The sequence below is a fragment of the Centrocercus urophasianus genome, unplaced genomic scaffold, assembly GCF_019232065.1.
Source record: "Centrocercus urophasianus isolate 14NV4802_14NV808 unplaced genomic scaffold, USGS_Curo_1.0 seq_14, whole genome shotgun sequence".
Classification (NCBI taxonomy): domain Eukaryota; kingdom Metazoa; phylum Chordata; class Aves; order Galliformes; family Phasianidae; genus Centrocercus; species Centrocercus urophasianus.
Window position 1 is genome coordinate 48,006,030 of NW_024884586.1, and position 27,975 is coordinate 48,034,004.

At 48.8% G+C, this 27,975-nt stretch overlaps 1 protein-coding gene across 3 annotated transcripts in view; it reads right to left on the reverse strand.

The window, feature by feature from the left end:
• DAAM1 (dishevelled associated activator of morphogenesis 1) overlaps positions 1–27,975 on the reverse strand; it is an 82,651-nt gene continuing 54,676 nt past the window's right edge. For all 3 annotated transcript variants that reach the window (XM_042813594.1, XM_042813596.1, XM_042813595.1), the window contains 21 exons: positions 27,586–27,680; positions 25,742–26,075; positions 25,134–25,244; positions 24,920–25,023; positions 24,373–24,439; positions 23,960–24,077; positions 23,698–23,836; positions 23,163–23,221; positions 22,643–22,830; positions 22,032–22,340; positions 21,833–21,940; positions 16,374–16,477; positions 12,223–12,307; positions 11,391–11,497; positions 9,594–9,682; positions 9,268–9,436; positions 8,572–8,679; positions 6,502–6,562; positions 5,769–5,900; positions 3,211–3,381; positions 1–2,766 (listed from right to left, as the gene is read on the reverse strand). In XM_042813594.1, the coding sequence (XP_042669528.1) occupies positions 2,557–2,766; positions 3,211–3,381; positions 5,769–5,900; positions 6,502–6,562; positions 8,572–8,679; positions 9,268–9,436; positions 9,594–9,682; positions 11,391–11,497; positions 12,223–12,307; positions 16,374–16,477; positions 21,833–21,940; positions 22,032–22,340; positions 22,643–22,830; positions 23,163–23,221; positions 23,698–23,836; positions 23,960–24,077; positions 24,373–24,439; positions 24,920–25,023; positions 25,134–25,244; positions 25,742–26,075; positions 27,586–27,680 (2,868 nt within the window). In that variant the 3' untranslated portion in view covers positions 1–2,556. The remainder of the gene's footprint in view (positions 2,767–3,210; positions 3,382–5,768; positions 5,901–6,501; positions 6,563–8,571; positions 8,680–9,267; positions 9,437–9,593; positions 9,683–11,390; positions 11,498–12,222; positions 12,308–16,373; positions 16,478–21,832; positions 21,941–22,031; positions 22,341–22,642; positions 22,831–23,162; positions 23,222–23,697; positions 23,837–23,959; positions 24,078–24,372; positions 24,440–24,919; positions 25,024–25,133; positions 25,245–25,741; positions 26,076–27,585; positions 27,681–27,975) is intronic.

Consider the following 27,975-nt stretch of genomic DNA (forward strand, 5'->3'; position numbering starts at 1 on the left):
TGCACACTCACCGGAATCGCTTTTCTTTATTGCATGTTGCCATCTTAGAAAATGTACAGTCTCATGACATTACACAGCATTTCCTGCTAGCTACGACTAATAACATTCTTGCACCTAACACACTACCTTGGTCACTACGAAGCTAAGAAAGTCCAAGACATATACTTCAGTTTACAAATTGTTACGGATTTTTTTTCCCCTTTTTTGGCATTATTAAAAAAAAACAAACAAACCAAACCAAACTGTCTTTAAAATACACACCCAAGAGAAAAGAGTGGCTACTTACACCAGCACCGATCTAAAAGTAGTTTTCGACAATGGCACATGGAATTACCTGCACGCAGCCTTTGCAGTTATTAATATAGACATCTTTTGTTCTTTTTTTTTTTTTTTGGGGGGGGGAAAGAAAAACAAAGACATGGCAAAAATTCAGCCCAACCACAAGGCTGCCATAAAACCAAACAATAAAAACCAGGTCTGGGAAGGCAGGAGGGAATCTGTCAGGAAATGTGGCACTGGGGACCTGCAGGCGGCCGCCCTTTCCCATCCAGCCGCCGTGCAGATCTGACACGAGCAACCATTCCTTAAACCATCAGAAGCCATAGGTTTCTATTTTCAACCTTTTTTATCTTTTTCTTTGTTGTTGTTGTTTTTTTTTAATCCCACCCCCAAGGTCCGTTCCCTCAATTTTATCAGCCCCGTTGTTTGCTTGTCTTTTTTTTTTTTTCCAGCCATAAATAAAAAATATAAACAGAGGCACTTTAGTTAAGGAATAGTATTATCATTACCTTTTTGTCTTTATTTCCCTCTCCTTCTGAAAGCAAAGTGCTCAACTCCACCTATGAACAGAACCTGCAGGTTGCACAGCTGCTTGGATACGAGGTGCTGGACTCTCATTTGGCGCTCACCTGCTTTATGCTACTCGGAAAGTCTTTTTTTTGTCTTTTTTTTTTGTCTTTTTTTTTTTTAATCTACAGTGTGTCCGAAGTTGCAATGAAGAAAAGAACAAAATGGTAAAACCACAGCTCTTGACGACTCCGTTCAGAGTGATATTTCACAGCTTTCACACAGCACGCAGACCCGGCGGCCTTCAGGTGCTTAGAACCATATCTTTATACAAATCAGTTTCAACAGCACTTTTGCTATACAGTACGTTAGCTGACATCCCACAGCCCATCTGCAATACCAATTAATCTGACCAAAAAGAAAAAAAAAACCAAACAAAAAACAACCTTACTTCAAATAGCGTTCGTATGTAGTGCAACAGGGACAAACTCATCTCTCCACAGGAAAAAGAACAAACGAACAAACAAAAGATCACAAAAGTATCGGTGGTATCAAAAGGTTTCGTCTCGTTTCCTTAAAAAACATACCACAAATAAATAAGAGCAAAAAGTAACAGTCCTCTATATACTCAGCATAATTTAAGAATAGAAATGTTAATGCGTTTACTTTTTATTCTCCAATTTTTTAATTTTCTAAACCTTTAAATTATTACTCCCTGAGAGCTCTGAATTCTTTTTCTTCTTCTTTTTTTTTTTTCCTTTTTTTCTTTTTTTTTCTTTTTTTTTTCTTTTTTTTTTTCCGAACCGACATTTTACAGGTAGTTCTGCTTACAGATTGGCAAGGACATAGTAGAACAGCAAAGCGTTGCTAACAGACAGCACTTCGTGGCGTCGTTGCTTCTGCGTGCCCATTAAAAGAAAAAAACAACAAACCCAAACTGGACAAGAAGGGGGGGGTGCAGCTTTGGCCCTGGCCCCGCTGCACACCGAGTGACCTTCTGTCCTGTCCGACATCTACGGAGGATACAGTTTGTCCCACTGAACAGAAAGCGAGAATAAAAATGACAACACGAAAGTTTATGCCCTTCGTTGCCTCCGAGAACCGACCCTTCCCGTCGCCTTGGGCCGGGAAGCGTTAGAAAAGTATAAATACATCTGGGTGCCACGTGAGCAAGTAGAACACTCGGGTAAACTCTTCCCTTAGCAAGGCAAGAGGAAAAAAAGAGCATTTCCCAAAAACAACGGGAAGAAGAGCATCGCCAGGAGTGCTTGTGGCACCGAGCTTGGGGACCAGCACATAAGTGCAAGTCTGGGGAAAAACCAGGACAACGAAAAGAACGCATCAAGTTCAGTCCACTTGGTTTTCTCCTCTTTACTCTTTTGCGATCCAGCAAACAGCCCTGTGCAGCTCCTGGGGTCAGGAGAGCGATGCCGAGCAGCTCTCCGTCACCAACGTGGATCATGTCTCTGTGCCCAAGTCGTCTCTTTCTTCAAGGACATGACATTGTGCTTGTGCATCGGGAGAGCCACTTGTCAAGGGGACGGAGGGCAGGGGACGAGCACCCACAGGACACACAGCTCCACCCGGCCCGGCCACGCTCATGGCACATACACACACGCTCACCCGTGGGGAGGAAGAATGTGCCACTGTTTCGCTTGGAATCACAAGGCAGTACAATGAAAACAAAATAAATCCTAGCCACTTCAAAAAAAGACCACTAACCGGGTTTGGAAACTCTCGGTTTTCGCCGTTGTCCTTCTGTTTCGCTGCTCAGAAGTTAAGCTTGGTGATGGGCCGCTCACGGCCACTGTCGGCCAGCTGGTTGGCGATGCGCTTGCGGTTGCGCTTCAGCTTGGAGAGGTCCTTGTCAAAGACCTCGCCTGAGCGCAGGGCTGAGACAAGGTCATCGAACTCACCGCCTTCCTCACCGCTCTCCTTCGCCTTCCTCGCCTTGCGCTCCCGTTCCCGCTGCTCCTTCAGCTGGTGGAGAGGAACATCGCACTGTCACGTAGGCACCCGTAGCCCCAAAGTGTGAACAACAGCAGCTTCCTACCCCTCACTGAGCAAGTGAGAGCTGGTCAGGGTTGCTTGACAGAACCACAGCCCTGGGAAGTGCTGGTCACCCACAGAGAGTCACCGTGAGGATGGGCATGGGGTCAGCAGCCTTTAGGGCTAGGGAGCCTCAGGGCATCTGCTGATGCAGCCAGAGAGCACCAGAAGAGCTGGGAAAGCAAAGCCCAACTCTTTTCCAGTGCAGTTATATATCAGTGTCTTAGATGTAAGATCTCACCAACCTCTAAGTGACTAGTTAAATAAGCAAGCAACAGTGAAAGACAGGGGGATCTAATTGCAGAAGCAGCCTGACTGGCCTACATATGCTTCCTATGCCACCAGGTGTCCCCAGTCCTGCCCTGGCCTGCTTACCTGGGCCTCCATGCGCGCCCGGCGCTCCTCCTCCTCCTTCCTTCTCCTCATGTTCTCGTTCTCCTGCTTGGCCTCTGTCACAGCCTGAAGGAACTGATCGAAGATGCCGAAGAACTCATCAGGCTGCATTTTGTCTGTGTCTTCTCCAAAGTGTTTCACAGCCTTGGAAAACTGGGAGAGAATCACAGAATTGTAGGGGTTGGAAGAAATCTCTAGAGATCATCCAGTCCAACCCCGTGCTAATGAAGGTTCCCTACAGTAGGTTCCAGGGGAAAGCATCCACATGAGCCTTGAACATCTTCAGAGGAGACTCCACAACCCACAAGCAATCTGGGCAGCCTCTTCAAGGACTCTGTCACCCTCTCAAAGTGAAAGTTTTTTGCCACGTTCATGTGGAACTTTGTAGCCCTTTGGAGAGAGAGCAGACAGGAGGCTGTCAGGCTGTGGGGATACTGTGCTGGTGAGACCCCAACGGAAAGCCTTAGGCCTGATGGAGCAGTCGTGGCAGAGAACAGAGTTAACAGCAGGGCTTTGATTAGCCAGGCCTTGGCTTAAACATGACATAAATCATCTGCCATCTGATTTTCTGAGCGTTAGCTGCCCTGTAAGCCTTCCAGGAGAGGTCCTGTAGCCTCCTCTCCCAAAACACCCCACCAACCCTTTGCACCTCTGGTTCTGCTCAGCCTCCAGCTCGACTTCATTAACCAAGCAGTAGTAAAAACAAGGAAGCAAAATATTGTGGGACTGAAGACTGAAGACATAAAACTAATAGTAAACACGGCAGGGGAAGGGAAACTCGCACTTTTAAGTTTTCTTTGAAGTATTTTTGGGGTATTCTTTATCATTGCCACATGCTCTACTATTGAAACCAAATGTGTTGGTGAGACTTCTGAAAGATATGTCTGCCCAGGCTCAAGCACAGCACAGGGTAGGGAAATGGGAAGTTTTCCGGTCTTCTGTGCTATTTGCACACCATTAGTGTGAGTGAATCCAATAAGGCTGTAGCAAAGGTCAGGACAGGACACCCAGTCTCTGCTGATGGATCCTGGTCCCCAAGGAGACACAAGATTTATGAGTTGCTTTGATTTTGCTCTGTGGAGTGAGAGGAACATTTTTAAAGCCTGCCAATATGATTAAGTCTGATTTTCTGGGATGTCTCAGCCTCTTCAAAAGACATTTGGGGCACTTTTATTTCTCTGTTTATTTATGAGACTTAGCATTTCAGGATGCAGGGAAGGATCTGAAAGGTGCCACTGTATCAATTGAAAACACTGAGGTTATTCTCGTTGATTTTCATTAAGATGCTGATGTTTCTGCCACCTTTTAGGAGATTCAGGTGGGTGAAAAGGCTAAAAATGTTATCCCCACAGGATATGAAGTTTATAAGATAATTATGTTTCTGCTTTCCTAGGAGAAAAGGTCACATGATTTGAACACGTGCTTAAAAATTGAAGAGCTTGTGCACTTCCCCCAGCCTATCCTATTCAGTAACTATGGGAAGCATTTGCTTCAAAGTAGGCTTTAATGGCTTGTGAGGACTACAATGAGAGCTCCTAAAGATGTGGGCACATCTATCTGCACAGTCTGCACTCACTGCAGGCAAGATCTGCCTGACCAGTACTGACAGTTTCAAAGGTTTAGGCGTAGCTTCAGGAGGACACTGGTCACTTGTAATACCCCAGCACAGGTGGATGGACTGGAGCACATGGTCAGATTGACATTGGTATAACCAGGGAGAAGGAGGTGGTGGCACTTGGTAACTTCAGTGTTTGGACAGGTAGCTTATGCAATGGGATACGGATGGGACCTCTGTTTGTTTGATTCTGATCAGAACTATCTCCCTGCCAGTTCATTTAAGATGAAGGTCGAGTCAGAGAGGAGATACTGGAAGATAATTCTGGCAAGATATGGAAACCAGCTATATGTGCCTTTGCTGGAAGAAGGGAAGCAGAGGGTGCTTGGGTATCACAGATGTCAGTCAACGGCTGACTTGCTCAGGCTTAAGCCAGCCTGTTGGGAAGAGAGGACGGTAACACAAGAAATCAAGTGACTGTTGGTGGCTGCACAGCACTCATTAAGGCACTGCTCTGAGGAGACTGAGTCTTTTCAGCAGCATCTCTAAGCAGGTCTGAAGTTGGCTTCAATCTCATCCCCTCCTGATGGACACAACTCTACCAAGGCTAGCCCCTACCTTGCCCTTCCAACAAACAGACAGATACCATGTCTCATGTTTGTTGGCCTGACCTGTGATCCTGTGGCATGTTGGGTTATGGAGCAGGAATAAAGCCCTGGGGACAGACAGGGATGTGCCATTATCCACCCACCCACCCACACCCACTCTGAATAAACCACAAGGAGCAGTGCAGAGCCTTCTTCATGTCAGGGTCTTAGCAGGACACTCTCTCCACATCACATATGTGTGATCTCTTGGGAGATATTTGAGATGTCAGCACACATGGCGCATGCTCTGGGAAAGCTCTGGTTGTTCCTCCTCTGCAGGCTGGAGGAGGGGATGAAACACTGCCCAGATCAGATCTCAAGGGCATTGGTGACCTTACCAGTTCTTTTGCTTCTGCCAGAAGATCTTCAACATCTGAGAAGCTGAAGCTGGCTAGTGTGATGAACTGGCTGACAACAGACACAAACTTGTCTCCTGCTTGCTGAACTTGAGACTTCTGGAAGTCCAGCTCCTTTGGGAAAAACAAAAACAAAAACATAAATCTAGTCAGGCCCTGGCTGATGAGGGACACAAACATGATGGTCTCTGTCAGTGCTGCCAGGTGTGTGCCCATGTCAGTGTTGCACCCTCCTGCAATGCACGAGACCTTGGATTACCCTGTTATATGATATCGTGGCCACACTATGCTTTTGAAACCAAACCCTCTGGGAAAGATGCTGAAAGCAGCAATTAGCAAGACAGAGAGTTCTTAAGGATACCTCCACTTCTTCACCACTCCAGATGAGCTGCCCAACCTGAGCCCCTGTCCTCTGAGATCTTACAGCCAAGGAGACACTGCAGGACATTACAGGTCCTGCTCCATGGGCACTATGCTTAGCTTCTCCTAATGTGTCAGATACAAAGCATGCATGTGCCCAACCAACATAGGGTAGCTTCAGTGCCTCAACAGCCCTAGGAGGACAGGCACACATATAGGACAGGAAAGGAAGAGCAGAAGATCTCTAGGAAATATAAGGCAGCTTTTCTGGGAGGTCCCTCGTCTCCATCCCCACAGAAGGATGCCCCACTGCTGTGAGCCAGGCTGGACTATATTTGATTTAAATAATACTTACAGTCTCCACCGCTCTCAGGCCGCTCCTCAGTGTGTTTATTTCTTTCTCCAGCTCAGTCATGCTGTTGGAAATAGCGGAATGTCAGTTTTCAACTTCTCCAGCACATTCTCCAGCTCTCCTACCAACACAACTGTGCTTTTCCACTGAACAGACCCCTGTGCTGCACACACTGCCTCCTGTTTGCAGGCTGGTTTGTGTTGAACAGCAAATCGTCCTGACAGCCTCTAAACAAAGGCGGCTGCCTATCTGAAAGCGGCTGCTGCTGCTTGCTTGAAAGCAGAGCACTTCTCTGTGCTTGTAATCAAAGGGAATGTGCTAAAAATCCCAGAGCAGGCAGCAGTGGGATGGAGGAAGGGGCACTCCTCATCCCTGTCCTTGCTGGCAGTAAGGTTGCTGTCCTTGCCTGCTCCCGGGTCTCTGTATCAGCAGAAGGTAACAGTCCCAGCGCACAGTGGACAATTTCTGGGGGAACCACAATGAGGTGAGTTCCACTCAAAGCATCTTTCCCACCCTACGGACTGGAGCAGTACTCCTTAACAGAAAAGCTTTCCTAAGAGGAGGCAACCCAAATATAGAGAAATAAAAATAAATGATCAGGGTTGGCGCTGAGGCTGTTTACACAAGGCTCGAGTCCCCAGTGCACTGAGATTGAGCACTTATGGGTTTCTTTCATAGAGCTGATTGAGAGCTTTCTCACAAAGACTCGATGACCACAGGCTTGATGCTTTTCCAGGGGTGCCTTTCCTATGTCATGGGGCAAGTGTTCCTGGCAGGTTTAAGTCTGGGAAAATGAAGTTCTGGGAGCCCCGTGCTCTAGCAGTTCATTAGTAGTGGTGGGGGTTGACAGAGGCGGCAATTTTCCTTCACAGCTGCAGGGCTGGGGGGAATTTAGGGTTTTCCAGGGATTTAGAAACTTTTTGGTTTTGCTCTAGATTGGACTGAACCCAAACATTACATGTGGTGTCCAATTTAGCACTGGACTGATAGAGAAAAAAGCTTCTCTGTAGACGCTTTCTTTCCCATACGTGTATCTGTACAACAGCTGCAGAGCATGAGAAAGAAGCCTGCAGGCAGCAGGCAGGGAGCGATGCCTGTATCACAGCAGCCACCCACTCAATGCCCAGGTGTTCAGCCCAACCCCTGCAACGGAAAATTATTTTGTGCTTTAAATGCAAGGATGCTCACCATACAAAATGCTTTGCACGTTCTTCTATAGGGAGTCCACCTTTAAGAGCACTGAAACTAGACCTGCGAGTTCCACGTGTATTTGTTGTCTCATCTCTAAAAAGGGGCACTTTAAGGCCCTCGCTATGTCCACGGATTATTTAGGCGAATGCTCTCAGCCACACAAATGCTGCTTGCAGAAATGTATAATCTCTGACTCCCTGTCACAGGCTCAGATCCCCACAGCAGCACAGCACGTAAGCTCCTGCTCAACTTTAAGACCAAAACAGAGCCCCATTGATTTCAGATGGACTTAAGTGCATACTTGAGGGCTTTGCAGAGCAACAGCAGATTCCTCGTGCGCTTAACGCTAAGCACGTGCTTAAAGTCTTTGCTGGATGGGGCCTCTCCAGATTGCAGCAGCCCACTGCATGAGCGTGCAGGGTCCCCATGCGCATTTATAGGCATCAAAAGCTCCATGCTGGTGGCAGAAGGAGTGCTGGACCCAGAGGGCACCAAACCCCTTGAGCCGGTGCCCCACACAGCAAAGCCTCCCCGCTGCACCCAGATAAAGAGCTGCCTTTTATCTGCAGCCACACCGCAACCGCTTCCTACCAGATTACTTGACGTACCATTAGAAATTAATTAAATGCTTCTGTGGTGAGATAACAGCAGGAAACGGCTGGGCTGCTGTAAGCAGCTCTCCTCCCTCGCAGCCAGAGGCTCACCTCCCTTTAGCTGCAGGGGCTGGGATTTAAAGCCACAAGGTGATGCTTGCTGCAGCACCGACTTTGTGCTTCTGTCCCCATGGGTGCAGGGCTACGGGGGTGCGATGCAGTAAGGCAGGCTGAAGCAAGAGGAGATGCAACTTCACAGACCCACATCACCACCCTAATCCCTGCTTACTTGACTTTGGCTGCCTGCGGGATGTCTCGCAGCTCCTCATGCAGGCGGAGGACTTTGGGATATTTCTTTTCAACAATAGTGATGAGATAGTGCAGAAGAGTAATGTTCCTAGGAGAAAGGAACAGAGAGGTTAGTGTGGTGCTGGTGAAATCCCAACCCTCATGGCTGTTTTGGGATCCATGCAATGACATGGCCACTGTCTGGGTCACAGAGCAGGGATCCACTGGAGGTGCCTGAATGCCATCACCCCTTCCTCCTGCTGTTTGGCGAAGGCTGGGCTGGTTTGGGATCTGACCCAGCTCCTTTCTCTGCACACAAAGTTCAGTGAAGGTGAATGAACACCACAAGGGCTGCCTCTGCTTGGGGTGACTGCACAGGAATTCCCTGCCTAAAGATTCCTCCTCTGGCTTGTCAAAGGGGAAAAGAGCTCTTGGAGAATGATCCTCCACACCAGCCTTGACTGCCATTGAGTAGGCCAGAAAGGAAAGCCCTCATCCATTTCCGTGCTGACTGCAGCTCGGTTCCCTCTAAACCTTATGTGATCCAGGATGCTTGTGCCATGGGATGTGCCAGGCAGGAGGGATAGGATCACTATCACCCACCTGTGTGCTGGGAGCATTGCTAACAACCTCTCAATTCCTCCAGCAATGCTGGAGCCCATAGAAACTACCAAGGAAGAGGGCAGGGGATGCTCACTTGTCAATGCTGGACTTTGTGTCCGCGATCTTGTTCAGGCTGGAGATCTTAAACCCGAAGGCGTTTCCCCTCTGTCCTTTGTTCATGTAGTTCCCGAAGGCCAGGACCACCTCCAGCAGCTGCTGCAGGCTGCTGCTCTGGAGCACTGCCTTGGAGCCAGCACGGATGGCTGCAGGGAGAGAGGTGCAGGATGTCACCTGCAAGCCACAGCACCTGCACTGCATCAGTCCCCTGCCCTGCAGTGCTCTCAAGGCCAGAATGCGGCCACCAGCTCCCTCCATCCCTGCCATCTCCACCAGAAGCAGTCAGCAGATGCAGTCACTTGCCTTCCACTTTGGGTTTGACTTCTGCAACTCTCTCTGCAAACTTCTTCTTGAAGTAGAGGGACTGCAGCCTTTGCTGATAATGGTTTATCCTGCCAGAAAAAAAAGAGAGGTGCAGGCTGAGCTTTGCTTGCTCCAGGCAGAGCTCTGCTGCCCAGCTGTTCACAGCCAGGCTTACAAAGCACGCCTGAGCCACGGTGATTAAAAAGTAATGACTGCATTTCCCCTGGAACCTATGTTGGTTGGGAAAAAAAATGACAACTGAAGCTACAGCCATCACTGGGCAGATCCTGATGGGCTCTTAATCCCATGTGTAAGCTATCCTGAACACAGCAGGTTGAACAAGTGCATTTTTACACTCTATTGCTATGAATAATCAGTTCATTTATGACCACTCCTGAGCAGAGATGTTGATGAGATCTGGGCTCCCAGCAGCTTTGCAGTGAGCTGTGCTGGAGGGAAACACATCAGCTACCAGTGCTAATGAGACCTGACCTTCAGATACTCCAAGTGAAGTGTCCCCCTGGACCTGGGCAGCACAGCCACCAATACATCTCAACCCAGCCCTTTACTGAGCAATTTAGGGGACGGCTGTGCCCATGTCAGTTGTGTTTAGGCTAAACAAGATCTCACTTGTATGCAAACAGCAGCCTGATTTGAGTCACTTGGACCAGGACCCATGGGAGATGTGCTCACAGCCAAGGCCACAGGGTAGGCTGATGTACTAATCAGAAGTGACAAAGACATCACACTTGGTTACAGACTGCAGGACAAATTAAACAGCTATGCATGAAATCAAGGAAAATATTTGCATCAGCACATTGTGCTTCCAAAAGATGAAGGCATGGGAGCAACATTTTACCATGAGAAAGAAAGGTAACCTGCAAGAGGAAGACTAATTCCATCTTTCAGCCCCGAGGGCTTGTCCTGAACTTCACAGCTCTGTTCTGCCTGCCTTTGACACTCAGCAAGCCCACAGTGCATTGCCATGGTGTTCGTTAGTGCATTTCTCAGGGAGAACAGGAGTGTTTCTATTTTTTAACTGCTGGAATGAAGTCGTATTGCAAAACTCTCTGACTTTTCAAACAAGTGACTTGCTCGAAGTCCAGAGAGTACATAAGAAATTCCTCAGAGAAAATTTCAAAGAGCTCAATACTCAGTAGGAGTTAAATAACGAGCTTCAAGATTTTAAACCAGTACCCCTGAAGGATGTGCATGCAAAAGATAAGGTTGTTCGTCCCTCAAGACCTGTAAGGCATAAATGATTGCTGCCAGGATCAGGAAGAAATGACATTTCCTCTCTGTCTCACATATTCTCAGGAGCCTTGGGGATGAGTCATTCCTGAAGGTGACGAGTGGAACTTATCTATACAGCAGGGCAAAATTTACATATATCAGTCTTCAGTATTCATTACGATATATTAGTGCAAAGGGGAAAGGAGCCTTGCAGTGGCACTGTTACCATTCAAGCGGCACTTCCCACCTAGACCATGATGCAGACGATGGGCCCTTCTGCACAGTTGTGCCAGACTGAGCTTTTCTTCCCCAGGTAAGAGGGGAAGTGTGTTGGGAGATGCTCAGATGAGACTCATCTCCCCATCCCCTGCTCTGTCTGCTGCTCCTTTCTGGGATGCGCAGCCCTGACCTGGAGCATGCAGCATCATGAGTGATCCTTATGGACAGGAGCACCTTGCTTGCCCTCCCATCCATCTACCCACATGTTTCTTGATGTGAAAAACAGCAAACGGAGCATATTGCCCATCCAGGCTCCTTGACATCCCATGTAGTGCAATGCCCCACCTGCTCATTTCAAAGAGAAACCGGTCAGCCTTGGCCATGCGGTCCAGTTCGTGCTTATGCTCTTCCAGCAGGTCAATGTCACCCTTTTCTGGAACAAACTTCAGGAGCTAAAGGGAAGCACATTTACAGACATGAGATCCATGCACAGTTCTGAAGTTTTTCATGAACAAAGCAGTGATTTAGTCACTTCAATCTCCTGCCTTTTCAATCTCTATGGCGACCTCGGCGTACCTATGAAATAAGTGCATTCCAGCTGTCCCTTTGTCCTTCCTCCCTCTGCCACATCACATTGGCATCTCTTGCTTCTGCCCTGACACCACTCTGACTTTACAACAGATATGCTAGGTCTACATCAGGGCTTCCACATCAGATCTGCCAAACTAGATATAAGAGACTCTCACTGCAACTCCACATTACTGCAGGCAGAAAGTTTGGACAGGTGAATAAAATGCTTCTAAAGGCATTCAGAGGGGGGTGAAAAGCTGACTTCCTTTTTTTTTGAGGACAAATGCTCAGAAAGCTTTTGAAAATAACCCCCATCAAGCACAAATGTCAATCTTTGGCCACCAAATGGCTCAGCATTGGGTCCCAGGGCAGACCCAGGTACCAGCACATAACACAGAGGCCATTCTGCCCTCTGTGCTGATGCTACAGCCTAGCTGCCTGCATTCCTGATTCTTCAACTACTCTTCAGATGATTCTCAATATGAAGCTGGCAAATAATTTGAGGCCCAACATGTGTCTCAGAGCGACAGTTTGATCCCCAAAAGTATGTGTGGCCTCATTCTAAGACACGATGCCAACCAGGAGGAGGGCAGGATGCATTCCCCACCTGCTCCAACATGTCTTTCGGGAGGTCCTCCTGCTCGTCCATCGTCAAAATGGCTCGTTTGATCTCCTCATTTGAGAGCTTCAGCCTAGGAGAAAGAGGGAAGAGGAGGATAAATTGCATCCATGCAATGGAATAGTTTGAAGAGTGCGTCCTCTGCTACCCATCAACATGGTCAAGGTCATGTGGTCCTCCACCCCTCCCAAGCTCTTTCACATGGAGTCTCCCTCTAGGAAGAAAGAGAAAGAAACCTAAAGTCTGTAAGCTGAGGCAACAGAAGGACTCCCACAGTTCCTCCTGAGCTGACCATTCATCAGTCACAGTTTAATAGATCTGCAACAATCTGCATGACCACTCCCTGCAAGGACTGGGATTGCAATATGCAATAATTGCACAGATATTTTTCTTCACGCTTTTGCAATGCAGTTGATTAAACAATCTTAGTGCTAAAGAAAGTGAGCCCCTTCTTCCTCCTGCCCTCTGCAGGAGCTCTGGGCCAAGCACTACCATTACAGACCTGGCTATCTTCTGAGGCTCTGTCCAAGCCCTTGGTAATTTTCCTTCATTTTCAGAGTGTTGCTGCTGTTTGCAAATTCTCACGCATACAGGACAAAAGAGATGCTTTCTGCAGCCTGATGGATATTCTCAATCAAGAGGTATGAGCAACAGGCATTAGGCATGGCCAGTTTTGGATGCCAGTCTTATATCCAGCTGCTGAACTGAGCGAGGATGCAGGAGGAGCAGAAGTTAAGAGTACATTTTCCATCCTGACATTGCTTGGGTAGCAGACCAAGACCTTAGAGCCAGCTCATGGAACACAAAGCTAAACAGCAAAGATGCAGGACCCTTTAGGCTAGTGAGAGCTTGGCTTAGCTTGAAACCTTTTGTTCAAGACTGGAAATGAAGGGTTACCTTCACTGAGACATACATGTGGAAGAGCAGCGACAAGTAAACTTTCATTCCTTAAGAGCTCAGATTTCTCATCTTGATCCTCCCTCCCCTCTTGCCACAGTATCCAGTACTTGGGGAAATCTCAATAGAGAGGTTTGTTAAAAGAGAAGTGAGTTAAAATCTCACCTGAACCGGGGAAGAAAGCACAAAGACTGTACTGAGCAGTGGCCAGGATAATTGGTAGGGTCACAGCACAAGCAGAATAGATCCAGGATGATGGATCCCTGTGCTGCTTGCAGAGATAAGCAGCCGTGTCCTGGAGACACCTTACCTGCCCCACAAGATCAGAAATAATGCAACCAGAAGGAGCAGGAGGTGATGGTCCCTCTGTATCCTCCATTGGTGAGGCTGCACCTCAAGTACTCTGTTCAGTGTTGGGCCCCTCACTATAAGAAAGTCACTGAGGCCCTGGAATGTGTCCAGAGAAGGACAGTGAAGCTGTGAGGGGTCAAAAGCACAAGTCTTACAGTGAGCGGCTGAGGGAACTGGGATTGTTCCGTCTGAAGGAGGCTCTTCTGTCTTCACACCATCCCACCTGAAGGAGACTCTTCCATCTGAAGGAGGCTTATCACTCTTTACAACTCCCTGAAAGAAGGTGGTGGCAAGATGGGGTGGTGGCAAGATGGGGCTCAGCCTTTGCTCCCAGGTAACAGAGATAGTATGAGAGGTGATGGGCCTCAAGTTGCACCAGGGGATGTTCAGGTTGGATATTAGGAAACATTTCTTCTCAGAAAGAGTGGTGATGCACTGACTGCCCAGGGAGGTGGTGGAGTTACCATCCCTGGAGGTGATCCAGAGCCATGGAGATGTGGCACTGAGGGATGCGGTCAATGGGCCTGGTGGGGGTGGGCTGGGGTTGGATTTCAGCATCTTGGAGATCTTTTCCAGACTGAATGATTCTATGATCCTATAAGATGGCAGTGGCCTGGAAGGACAAGACCTTTGATGCTGGGTATGAAGACTGCGCCCAAGCAGCCGTGCTAAGGCTAAGGCCACCACCAAGTGTCACATTGGCCCCCACCCCAGGAAAAAATGGACACCTGCTGGTTTGAGACACTTGGAGGTGGAAAATATGCTCCCAGGAGAAGGCAGCTGGTGGGCAGTTACCTCTCACACAGCACACACCTGAAGCTCCACTGTGACTACCTCTGGGTGTGTGCTGAATGGCGAGCGTGCCTTTTTAAGCCCTGCTCATTAAAAGCAAACCCAGTAATAAAATAGAGACACACAATAAAAGGGCTGAACAAACTTTTCTCAGAAATCCTCAAAACGCCATGCCAAGAACAAGAGGCTGCTTCAGGATCGGCAGAGAGCAATCACAGGGCGCCAGAAGAGAACAGCTTCTCAGACAATGTGATGGGAAAGGGGCCAGGGAAAGCTAGAAGCTTATCTATAACCACAATAATTATCATTGCTGGCAGCAGCTGTCGAACGCGAGCCGTCTGAGAGGAACGGGGTCACAGTGCTTGCTGTCACAGGGATTTAAGGCCAGCAGCTCGGCGATGCAAAGTGACAGCCTGCCGGCCCGGGCTTGCTTGCGTGGCTTTTGTAGGGTCCGGGGAAGGATGTAATAAGTGTGAAGGGGAAAAACAAATTCTGCCCGGAAGGGGACGCGCCCTCTTGAAAAGCCACATTCATTTGAGAAAAATGCTCGACACTGCCTCGCTGGAGAGAGGAATCGAACGAGCCACTCACTGCCAGCACGCTCAGAAAGGGATGCAGCAAATCCCTGATTTGCATCTTGCAGAAGGCAGCACGCTAAAAATACACACATGTACACCCGGAGCAAAAGCAAAGGCAGGGTTTCCTTGAGTAAGATGGAGCAATGCACCCACATCGGCGTTGCTGGAGTGTTCTTAAAAAAGAGGAAAAAAGCAAATGTTAAAAATATTCTTGTGCTGCATTACAAGCTGAAGGAAAATTCAGTGATCTCACTGTGCAGTAATTTCTCCCAAAGCAAGGGAAGCAGGCAAAAAAATAAATCTACAGAGAGAGATAAAGTATCTCACTGGCCGTAATCTTTCCACGCTGCAAGCCAGACAATAGCTGTTTAGCTTACAAATGTCTGGGTTAAACAAGGGGCCAAGCCTACAGGTCCTTTCACATGTGAAAGTCAGCTTGCTTCTACAACACCCAGTCCTCTGCAGCAGCAGATCTGTGCTCTGCTCAGAGATGGGGACAGGGCTTGGTACAGAGCTTTCTGAAGATGCAGGGGGTGAGCTGAACCTGCAGAGGTCCCTGGGTGCAGGCAGAACAGGATGGACCCCACAGCATCAGCTCATGCTGGGTTGGTGTCTCCTCTGGGGTAGGAAAGAGCCCAGGTGGGTGCCAACTGCTGGAGGAGAGCAGGTCTAGATCTGCTGAAAGTCAGTGCTCACTCCTCCTTGGCATGTTATATATTTATGTTGCTAAATATATCAGTGCCTAGAAATCACAATGCTGGGAAAAATCATACAGCCCCACGCCGCACTTGCTGGTCTTTTAGGGAGGGACTCAAAGGACAGGGCAGACAGGCAGTGCTCATTCCTGTTGGATTAATTAATGACAACTCATTTCCAGCCATCACTAGAAGAGAAAAACTAGCTGGTGATGGCATATGAAGACCTTTACCCAGAGAGGCATCTCCAATGCCCCTGTAGTCAAGTGCAGCTCCCCTTCATGCCAAAGGTGGTTGTTTGTTTGTGTGCACAAGCATTTGTGCTGAATTCACCTGCATCCGTTATGATTGTATGCAATGCAGGGGAGCAACCCAGGCAGTGCCCTGGTCCTGTTGCTTTGCTTTCTAGCAGCTTGCTGATGCAGGCACACTCATCCACATGCTGCTCTAAGCTCCACTTTCACTATAATCCCTGTTATTCTGACTACTGCATTTGAGGAAATAAGGAAATCCCTAGAAGCAATGCAGAGCAGAAACCAGGCACTGTTCCCCACCCGGAGGTTTTGTTTGTAGTGTGCCAGGGAAGGAAGCCATGCGGGCTGCCCATACTGGCTCTGCTGCCCTGCAGATTTGGGCAATGCATACCACAGCACTGCTTGAGGCAGCTGGCCCTTGGTGCCACAAAAGCAGAACAGCAGCTTGGTGCAGCAGTGACCCTGCAATGGAAGGTATAAGGCTACGGCTCACAGGGTGCAGCTGCCCCTACATGGATGAGCAGCACCCCCAGGCTGGAGCACAACACCCCTGTCCCCCAAATCAGCCATACCTGGAGAGAAGGATGTTGCAGTTCTGAGCTCTCCGGCCATCTATGACTGACAGCTCCTTGACTTTGTGCCGGGAACTCAATGTGTCGTCGATAGCATCTTCCTTCTGCAAAAATAATAGGGAGAAAAAAGAAAAAAGCATGGAGAAAAGCCATGGAGAAGGCATTTAGTACTCTCAGCACATACCACTGCAATGCACAGCGGGCCCCCATTAATCAGGACCCGTGTCACCACGGGTTACGGGTAAAACCCAAAGCCTGCAACTGAAATACAGTAAGTCGCTTCATAAACCAGAACGGGCTTTGAAGCCACTGGTTAGAAATGTAAATATTTTCTCAGACAGAGAAAATTTAAGAATCTGCAAACGCACAAGCATTGCTGAATACATAAAGCAGGGCTTTCTTAGCATACATATTTGTGATACTTTGTTCAGTCCTCGCATGAAATACTTCATTATGGGTGGCTGCACACAGTCTGCTGTTGTCCTGTTCTCCAGCCATTTGCAGCCACCCTTCACGCATCAGTCCCAACAGCAAATCCACCAACAAAAGCTACCAGATTTCCAAATGCAACCTGCAGTGTTTGAGGCTCTTTCAGGGAAACGCTTCCAAAACAAGGGATTTGAAAGCACAAATCCCTGCGACACGAGCACCTAAATCTCCTCAGCAGCTGCTTCCTTCCAATGAACAGCAATATACAGTGCTGTGGCTGCACACGGATGGACAGATAAAGGTAAGTGATCTTGCAGGGTTGCCTGAGGAGCTCAGATTGAGCAGTTTTAATTGACCATGTTACATATTTTAGTAAGGTTAAGAAATTAAAACCTGGCTATCCAGCCCTGCTGGGAGGAACATAACCCAGAGCTGCGAGATCCCACGTGCTGCAGATGAGCACTGTTTCAGAGATAGAACCACTATTCTATGGGTAGAAAACAAGTGAAGAAGGTTCCACTTTTTACTCTTTTTCTTGAATGAATTAAAAGAACACCTATAAGGAATGGGAAACTGCTGGGATAAGCAGTGCAGAACTCTGCTGAGCTCCTCTTGTAGGTACAAGCCTGTTTATCTCAATCTTTAAGGGAGCCTCCAGACAGGGTCCAACTCCAGTGATTCCATGGCTCTAGGATACAACTGTGACCCGCTGCATACGTCCCCGTGTCCCCAACCCTGCCCTCACCGCTCCGACACTGCGGATGCTCACTTACCTGCCGGGAGTTACTGCTCACAAAGAAGTCCTACAGCCATAGCAGAAGCATGGAAAAAGGCAGTAAAAACACATGCAATTCAGTGATCTCGGCAAAATCCAAAGGAATCAAAGCAGGGTCAAGGGAAAGGCGTCACACAGTGGGGTGGGAAGAAAGGGAGAAAGCGCTCGGGGTCGGCCATTGCTAAAAAAGGGAGGGTGGGAGAGTAGTGGGGATGAAGGGATGCAGAGGAGGAGGAGGAGGAGGGAAGGAAGGGAAGATGCTGCATGGATGGGTCACACCAAGGTGCTTCGGTGCTAGGATGCTGGGGACACGTAGGGGACCCTGCCAAGCCCTGTCACCAGCGCCGGCCCCATGCAGCAGCGCTCAGCCTGCTGCGCCGGGGAAGAAAATTGCTGGTTTTTGTGAATCTGAGAGGATAAAGTGTCACCACGACTGCCAGGAAAAACAGGGCTTTCAAGTGGAAATAACGAGATTCTCATCCCGGAGCAAATCTAGCCACAGCAAAACTTTACCATTCGCCATGGCAACGCATTTCGCCTCAACTTGTCCTCCTGCAGGGATGCTCCCCCAGTGCCCAGCCTGCACTTCGCCCTTCCCAGGACCCCAAAGCCCCACTCAGCAGGCTGGAAGCATGTGCAGCAAATAACCTCTACCATGAGACCACACACACACACAAGGGAGTTTTCCCTCCTTGTTTGCTGGGCTGCATCCTTTTTTCTCTGAGTGCGTTTTGTTGTTTTTCATTTTGACTTGGCTCAAGGTCCAGCAGAACTGCGATGGGGAGGGAGACTGCAAAGGTGCATGAGTAGTTTGTTGCGTGTTGGGTGTTGTTGTTTTTGTTTTGTTTTTTTTTTTTTTTTAAAAAAAAGAAGGCATGCAGTGGCCAGAGGTCAGCTGGAGGCAGGGAGGCTCCAAATGCAGTTCATTTACAAGAGCTCTTCCTCCCACCCCTCCGCTCGGAGGTGACGCAGGTTTTTCCTTGACTGGCTGCCAGCACTTTATCAGCCCAGGAACCGTGTGTGGGTTTGGTTTGGTGGGAGAATGGGAAATGGCTCTGCTGTCAACAACACAAAACATCCCAGGTTTCACCATGGGTGCCTGGCAGGGGGTTGAGCCCGAGCCTGAGCCCTCTCTCTGCGTGGCTAACAGTAAGCAAATGGTTCTCAGCAAAGGTTCAAGACATACAACAACAACGTGTGAAGCTTTCCTGAAGCGTGGAAAAATAACGCTGCGGCTGAGAAGCAGAACAAAACGTGCTGGGAGACAAGGAAACATCAGCCAAGAAAAGAAGGAACCAACCCTTTGCTGAGCATCCCAACCACTCAGCGGAGGTGCCAGGGCTTCCTTCAGCAGCGGCTTTGCAAGGAAAGGGGGACCGACAGCCCTAAATAAAGATACCCAAGCTGCTATTGCTGCATTTCAGACAGATGTGATGAAAAATGCAGCCCTATGATTGAGCCAGACCCGAGGCTGCTGCCAAGGCAGAATTTGACTCCACAGATCAACAGAGGTGGTAAAGATGCTTGACAAAATGATTTGCAATGGCCCTGTGTGTTTTCCTTCTGTATCTAGCAAGATTGGTAAGTGTTGATACACAGTCCTAGGGGCAGGGGATGTTCCCAGAGCCCCATGACAGGAGGATGCAGGCCAGTGGCTGCCACAGAGATGGGAGGGAGCTACTTTCCTGGTAGCCCTGAACACCTGACCCTGCTCTGCCAGCATAGGGTGGGGATGTTTCCAGGGGTGGATCCCAGGGTGCTCAGTGGGGAAGGGCTCTTTCCCAAGAGCTGCAGAGTTCACTGCAAAGCCTACATGTACCTCCATGTCTGGGATGTGGGAAAAGCACTGAAGGAGATGCTTAAAACTAAGAATGTAACTAAGTCTGTGTGCTACTCAGATGGGGATTTCCAGGCACTAAAGCAACACAAGCAGCCAAGTCTCATCTGTAACAGAGCCACCTCACCTACAACAAAGGTTAAGGGATGTCCCTGCCCTACAGATAATTCCAAAGTTGCTGGGGCATCAACTGCACCTGGCAATGACACTCCTCAGCATGAAGAAATGAGCAAACCACAGAACCACAGAATCACAGAATGGCCAGGGTTGGGAGGGACCTCAAGGATCATGAATCTTCAACCCCCCTGCCACAGGCAGGGCCACCAACCGCCACATTTAATTCTAGACCAGGCTGCCCAGGGCGCCATCCAATCTGGCTTTGAACACCCCTAGGGACAGGGCATCCACAACCTCTCTGGGCAGCCTGTTCCAGTGCCAACCAGCAGAGACCCTCCAGACACCAAAACTTTGTAGTGGTGGCAAAAAGAAGTATTTACAATTTTTGTCTACCTCCTTACTGTAACCATTCCAGGGTACAAAACCCAGTAAGAGAAGAATGAAACTGCCTCAGAGAGCTGCATTTTTCATCTCAACAGCAGAGCTTTGCATGCTCAGGAAGTGCTGCAGTGAACAAGACCCTGTCATTGTGGACAACTGGTGACTTTCATGGACCCCACCTGCCCCATGAGCACCCTGGAGGGACTCACAGGTGGGTGAGGACATATGTTTGGTACCAGGAACACTGTCAGAGAGCTCCACTTGCACAAGACAATGATACCAAGAGGCTTTATTTGGCCATGATGAATTCGTGTGTCATGCTCCCATGGTTGGGACTGGCAGCAGCCCAGCTGGACTCCAGCCACAGCAGCACCTCACAGGTAACACTTCCCATCCTCTTTCCCCATCTCCTTTCCAGGTGCTCTCACATATGGGAACATCTTCTGTCAGTCCTACCCCACCTTTGGCTCTCATGTTCAGCTCCTTTTCAGTGCTTATCCCATCTGGGATACAAACCCATGCTACAGCCCTCCCTGCAGCATCTCCCCTTCCTTGCTGAGCCCAAACTAACCAGCCATCTCACCTCACTCAGCAGAAACTCAGTCAAGCCAAATAATGCTCAGATTTCTGCTGGGCAGTAATTAGCAGCACATCAGATGACTCTCTGAATCACAGAATCACCCGGATTGGAAGGGACCTCAAGGATCATGTAGTTCCAACCCCCCTGCTTAGCAGGGCCACCAAACATACACACTCAGATCAGGTTCCCCAGGACCCTGGCCTTAAACATGTCCAAGGACGGGGCATCCACAACCTCAACCTCTCTGACTCTGGCCAAAGGGCAAACCATCCACTGACATGGTAGGTTTCCATTCTCACTTCCTTTGAATTTCCTTCTCATCTTTTCCACCTTCAGGAGGCACTGGTCAAGCTCCAAAAATGTGGGGAGCAAGAGCCAGCGCTGCATCACCTATTCCCACACCAGGGCAGCACCTACTCCTGGTTTGTTACTCTTGATATTTGTTCTGCTGTAATCCACCCTGATATTGCCCTCCGTTAGCCTCCAGAAGAGATTAAGCTCTTACACTAAGGAGATTATGTTTGGGTCTGCTCCTTCCCAGCCCCATCCCTGTGTCTGAGCCTGGCCACAGCAGGACAGCCTGGCCTCTCCTGCCACCCTGCAGCCAGGTGAGTGTAACATTTTCAGCCTCTCCCTCACTTTTTCTCTTGCATTCCTGAAAAGCCTCATAAGCTTGTCAGCACTAATGCTCCTGTCGGGGGTGAAACAAGTGTCTTATTTTCTTCATGTGCTTTGATGCCTTCCAAACTGGGGCCATATTGCTTGAGAAGGAAATTAAAAAGCAGAGTCTTTTGTCTGCAGTGTCATTCCTTTGGTTTGGGACTTGCATTTTGTTCAAAGCTCACATACTGCTCTGGGCTCACTACAAAAATAAGAGAAGAGATCCACCCATGGTAGATGTGGGTAAAGCTTAGTCCTTCTTGGCCAGAGAGGGATATAAATTTTCCACCCAATACAGAGACATGAAGCAGTGGCTGTTAAGAGCGATCCAAAAACATTACCCAACCGTGGCCACATCTGGGGGCTATTTTCATACATTCCCTGTCATTTTTGTTTGTTTTGTGATCCATCATTATGACACAGGCATGCCCGTGCCATGGCACACGCAGTCAGGTACATGGGCAGGGGTAAAGTCAGTCGCATCCAGCTGTAAGCTACCATTTGAAGGCAAAGGCACCAGCAGGCAAATGAGAGGATAAACCTGATCGAGTCAATCTGGCAAACAAAGCACTAGAATGAAATAATGGCAGGAAGAGTGTTCTGAGACCACATGTGACACCAAGCAACTTCATAATCACGGCATCTGGGGATGCCTGTGCACAGCCCCAGCCAGATGTTACCTGCTGTCTTTGGTAGGCAGAGAACGTCCTTTCCAGGTCTTCGAGATCCAGGACTTTAAACACTTTTGCATCATCTATATCGGTCCACACAGTGCCTGCCAGCTTGTTCTGAAAGACAGAGGGAGCACTGCACATTGGAGTGTCTTTCTGCAGAGCAATACGGCCCTCTGAAAGTGCAAATGAAGAATCTCTGCCTTACCTCAGGCAGCTTGGACCAGTTGAAGGACTTCAGGGCATTCGTTGGCTGTGGGATGCTCTTCTTCTTGAAGGCAAAGCCCAGTGGTGCTCCTGGAGGGGGCATCACTCCATCCAGGGGTGGGGGACCAGGAGGTGGCGGGGGGCCACCTGGAGGAGGTGGTGGGGGGGGTGGCGGTGGGGGACATCCCCCTGGGAGTGGGGGTGGTGGTGGAGGGGGAAGGAGGGATCCTGGAGCTGGAGGTGGTAAAGGGCCACCAGGAGCTCCTGGTGGCAAAGGAGGTCCTCCAGGGCCAGCAGCACAGATCGCCCTCTGAGAGAGAAAGAGAGGAAGGACTGGTCACACAGAGGGAGGGCACCATCCAAAAAACACCTTTGTTTCTGGCCAAAATTTAAGCAGCAAAGGGAGTACATAGAGGCTTCAGCACTCTTGACTGAGGTCAAATGCAGATAAAGAGGTGAGATAGCTCCATCCCCAGGGATGGTCACCTTGGTGGCCCTACAAACAAGCACCTTTCTCAGCTCCCTTTGTAGCTTGACTTCCTGAAATCACTGCACAGCAACTCTGGGGGATTTGGGATGAAGTAGCAACGGGGAGGAGGTTTGGGGCCTCACCCTGCTCATCTCGTGGAGCTGCGCCGTGAGATCTGCCACCTGCTGCTTGACCTGTTTGTGCTCACTGGACTCCTTCTCCAGCTTCTCCTTCATCTTGTTCAGCGTCTGCATCATTTCTTCCTTCTCCTGGGCCTTTGCGTCACACTCCCGCTCCTTCTTCTCCAACTTCTGCTGAAGCTCAGTGTGCTCTGAAACAGCCCCCCACACCAGCCCGTGTGATGAACTCTCCAGCACAGCAAACAGCAGCGTGTGGGGTTATAAAACCCATGGTGCACACTTTCCTCATACGCAGCCAAGGGAAGGGAGTGTGTGCGACACCCTGACCGAAGCTGCCTCTGTGCTGCAGACCCCATGAAGAAACAAGAAACTATTTCCTTGGTAAGCCCCATAGCATAATACAAACCCAGTATTCACACAGAGCCCATTCAGTGCAATATGTAAATGCTATCTGCCTAGCTTTCTGTGCACTCTTAGAGTTAACACGCTTAGAGTTCCTGCCTTTCATTTTTCCATCACTCACCTTTCCGCATTTTTTCTGCTTGCTCTTTCCACTGTTTAACTTCATTTTCGTTGACTAACCTAAAAGCAGGAGACAAGCAGCGCTGTGAGACATCCCTCATGTGGTCAGCAAACACTGCCAGTAAAAAACGTGACTGAGAAGCACTGTGCAGAGGAGCTGGGGCTGTGCAGGATGCAGCTCCCATGCTGGTATTTCAGACACTTCAGCTGTGCCTTCCCACGGCTCCTGGATGCACGGTCTGCACACTGGCATGTTCTGCTCCCCTCCAGGGACTGTGGCTTGTCCAGCCAAGGAGCAGAAACATCACTGTGAGAGCAGTAAGTGATAAGTAAGGCATAGTGACAGTGACAGTCAAGGGAAACAGCTCACTGAGGACACAGTGGTTGAGCTTAATTCATATGCACATCTTGCTGAGTAGGTCTAAATGATCCAACACTGCCAGGGCTGAATCCCAAACCTTGCCGCCCTGCCTGCTATCCCTCTTGAACAGCTGAACTCATGCAGCAAACCCAAAGAATGGTGGACGAGCACTTACATTCGGACAACATTTTTGATATTGAAGTTCTCCAGCGGAGTGGCGTCGGGGTCCTGCCCTTTGTCACTCTGAATGACGATTTGCTGTATGATTCTGTCCAGCAGCAGCCAGTACTGAACAGTGTTGCCGCTTCTTTTATCTGGACAGGAGGAAGGGGAGAGGCTGAGAGAAGCAGCAGGGATGTGGTTGTCGCCCCTGGACAGGGGAGTTGTGCTGTGAAGCCCCTGGAAGTGTGCGTTTTTGCTCCCCACACCATACTCACAAGGCATTTGGAGACAGTGGTGCAGGATGGACATAAAGTGCGGGTATGCCTCTGTGTGAGTAAGCCTCTTTCTCGTCAGCTCAAACATCTGAGTTGCACTTTTGGTGTCTATGTGAACCTGCAGAAGAGAGCAAAGTGGCGTCTGGCCTACGGATCAAAGTGAGCAACCAATCCTACAAGCCATCCGCTCCCAGTGTGAAGAAAAATCACAAGAGCCCAGTGAAGGTTGAACAGCACTGGTCTGCAGCCAGGAGAGAAGAGAGATGAAACAACAGAGCAGGGCAACAGGAGGCAGATTTACAGCCACCAAAGTTGATCCAAAAGTCAGAACTTTGCTCCAGTCTACACAGGCCCCTTTAAAAGGATCTGTAAGATCAAGTGCCAGTCTCTGCACCAGCAATGTTCACACTCACCAGCTCAAATCTTTTTGCAAATTCCAGTTCATCTTCATTTCTAAGCATTTCAAAAAAATCTAAATGCCTGAGGAAAGAAAGGAGAGAGAAAAAGCCTATTAAAAGTGGATACGTGCATGACAGTAAATAAAAGGCAGCCAGTTTGGAACAGCTTCCAGAACAGCTCGCTAACAGGCAGTGGTCCAGAGACAAGTGGGACTTGAAACACCAATGAGAACTTCAGTCTAGAGCTCCCACAGCTCCACAGGTTTGCCTTCAATCTCGCCAGCTTGAAAAACCAATTCAGGAAGACAGAGGGCAAAGTAATTGCAGCCTTTCTAAGGAGCCTCTTGGAAGAGGAGGAGGACTGGCAGCATCCCACCAGGGTGGTACATCCTTCCCAGCTCAATTCTATGCGGGAGTGCAGCAGAGATGGGGTTTTTTCTACTCTGAATTTAGTGATACCAAAGCATTTCCTAAAGAGGAGCCAAAGGCCAAGTCCAAAAACCAGAAATCATGCATGTAAAGAAAGGGGAAAAATAACAGTGGGCTGTGTGTCCCCACTTACCGGTCTAGGGTTGAGTTTTCGTGCTCTCTTAGTTTGTCAATGACTGGCTGGATTCCAAGCATGAGAAATTCGTATCTCAGGTGAAGTCTGAAATCCAGGCTTTCCTGTGAGGGACAACTGTAGGGTTAACACAGCAAGGTGCATTTCCTCAAAAAGCTTCTTGAAAACCCAAGCCCACCAAAAGACCACCCTGTGCAAGAGCCCCAGAGCTCACCACGCCTGCCCCCTGGCTCAGGACTGCGTTGATGAAGGACATGATTGCTGTCTTGAGGCTTACTTCATCCCGATACCTTCCTGTGCTCTTGTCCAGGTCATTGATCAGCGTCTGTCAAATATACAGTGTAAGTTAACAGCCCCGGGGCTGCATGATCTACTCCTGGTGGTCCCAAAGCCCCCACAGCAGTTCACTGGTGACACTTTCTGAACCAACAGCAGCTGCATGGTGTAGCACAGCCCACACAGAACCTGTGTCTGCAAACATCTGCCCATGCAGACGTACTGCAGCTTTACTTTCATTCCTGACAACTCTATAAAAGCAAGCATTCTTGGGGGGGAACTGCCTTAAATAACTTTTCCCATTCTTTGCTCAGCTGTGGCTCTTACAGATACAGCATTAGTCTGCTATAATTCATAGATTATCAAATTCACATGGCCATAGAAAATCATGCATACATGGCATTCAGATACCCAGAAGAAGAAAAGAACAAGAATGCTGCTTTGGGCTCTCTGGGGAGGCTCCCACTTCCCCCAGCACCGGGTGATGGTTTTCCCAGACCCAGATCCAAATTTTGGGAGTGTAAAAGTGAGTTGAGAGGCACCCACCTGAAAACGAGTCCGTTCACTGGCGTATTTCTGGTAGTGCAGCATAGCCTCCAGTACCTTTTTGTGGCCGCCGGGAACCAGGCACACGGCGCCCATGATTTCCAGCACTGCCACCTTTGTCTTTATATTCTCCGTGCTCAGACTCTGAGCGATTACATTAATGCTCTCCGAATGGGCCAGGACGTGAGCCCGGCCCAGGGAGTTGTTCATTAGTGCTTTTATACATCCAATGAGCGAGGTATGTATTCGAGACTCTGCTGTCTCATAGTCCATGCTTTTGAGAAAGTTCAGAATACATGACAAGCCATCCAGGTCGATGAATCGGGTTACAAACCTGTCAGGAAGAGGGATGTTTTAAAATCAAATGCTAAACGACTGCTCAACTCACCAATAGGGTCGACTTGTCTGTTCTTGTACATCCAGAATGCCTTTCTGTAAATTTTCCTGCAATGGTCTTTGGATAGCAGAAAGCCTGCAGGACTCCTACAGTCCAGAGCACAGCAACAGGGCTGCAAAATTCCATCCTTCCCATCAGAGGTGAAGAACTTGCTATGGTACAGCCATGCTGCTGCAAAGCCTCCCCTATCCCCAACCTGAGATTTAGATCAGCCTCCTTTAGGACCAGTTTTGGAGAGGATGGGAAAAAGCTTCCCAGCAGTGAAACTGTCTTCTCACCAGCTGCAGCCAACCCACAGAAACCCCAATGACAGCCAAGCCCACTCCCTCAATGCCTGCCGGACCTTCTGCCTCCTGCTGCCTCTCCATCCACATCCTCCTCAGCTGTGCACATCTCACACATTTTTAAGCAGAGATTTTACATTTTGGTGATGACTTCTAATGCTGCTAAATAGCAAGCAGACTGCAAATGCATGCCGTGCCTGAGGCAGACAAAACATGCAGACATAACCCACCCAAACTGCACATGTGTTTCCAAAAACACCTCTTTGCCTGATGCCACTGTGGCCGGGTACATTCTGTTTTGGCAGAAGGGGTGAGCTTGCACATCAAGTGAGCCAAAAAACATCCCAGCACTGGGATGAGTTTAATTTACAACCACTAGTGTTCATATGCAGCAACAAAAGTGTTATTGTGGTCTGAGTGAAAACTGATTTCTCTGCTTGAAAGGCCAATCTTATTCCAGGAAAGTCAATAGGAAATTTGTTGTTCACTTCTCCAAAAGCCAAAATACGTCCCGCAGATGAAGTTTTCTACACAGCCTGCTGCATCCCTCTGAATTTCACAGAATCATCAAGGTTGGGAAGGACCACTGGTCTTTCTTTCTTGGGAAAGATCATCTGGTCAAACCATAGACCCATGATTTCAGTGTGATGGACTCACAAAACACTTTCAAGCACTCCTGGAAGTTTCACTGCAGACCACCACCTGGGAATGGCAGGAGCCAGCACCCATGAGTGCTGGGCTTCATGGAAACCAGCTGCTAACTGCCAACCCTGGGAACTCCTTGCCAATTACTACACCAGAATCATCGCAGAAGAGAAATGGAAATGGAGTGTAATGCATTTGCAAACAAGAGCTGTGTCTTCTACAACCACAATGGGCAGTGCAATTATAATGAAACAATTATTCCCCATCAGAATTCAACCTGAGGCATCTGAAAGATTTTGTGCTGACGGTTCTCTGCAACTAAAAAGACTGAAGAAAAGGAACAAAATGACAAGAGGTGATTCAAAATGGCAAATGCAATTTCAGAACCTTTGTGTCCCAAGTCTCCTCCCCATCCTGCACTACTCCCATTTCTATTTCTATTCTAAAACTCTTCCGCCAGGGAACACAAATCAAAAGCTATAACCAGAGCAATAAAGCAAGGAAATGAAGAGAATTGCCTCATTGGTTTTGTCCTCAGTGCAGTCTTCAAACTTTCTATTGTTTTATTTCTCTCCTCCTCATCTTCTTTTTCCAAAGCAATCAGCGATTTCCTCTGCAAAAGGAAAGATGTAAAGTTGAGATGAGGGGCAGGCACAAGCAAAAGGGCCACGAGCCACCCCAATGTGCCAAACCACAGTGCAGGAGATGGAGCTGGGACCTGAAACCAACTCTGAAAGCAGAGACACTTATGGGGAGGATGCAGGTGGCTAAGGCAATGCTAGCAGGGACTCCACAAGGGAAAGGTGCTAAATTGTGGGTGAGAGAGGTGGGGTCTTTTAGCCTTCTTTGCTAATTGTGCATCCTTTGTGTGCACCTGTGTAGGTGGGGGGGCTGCAGGGATGCCCTGC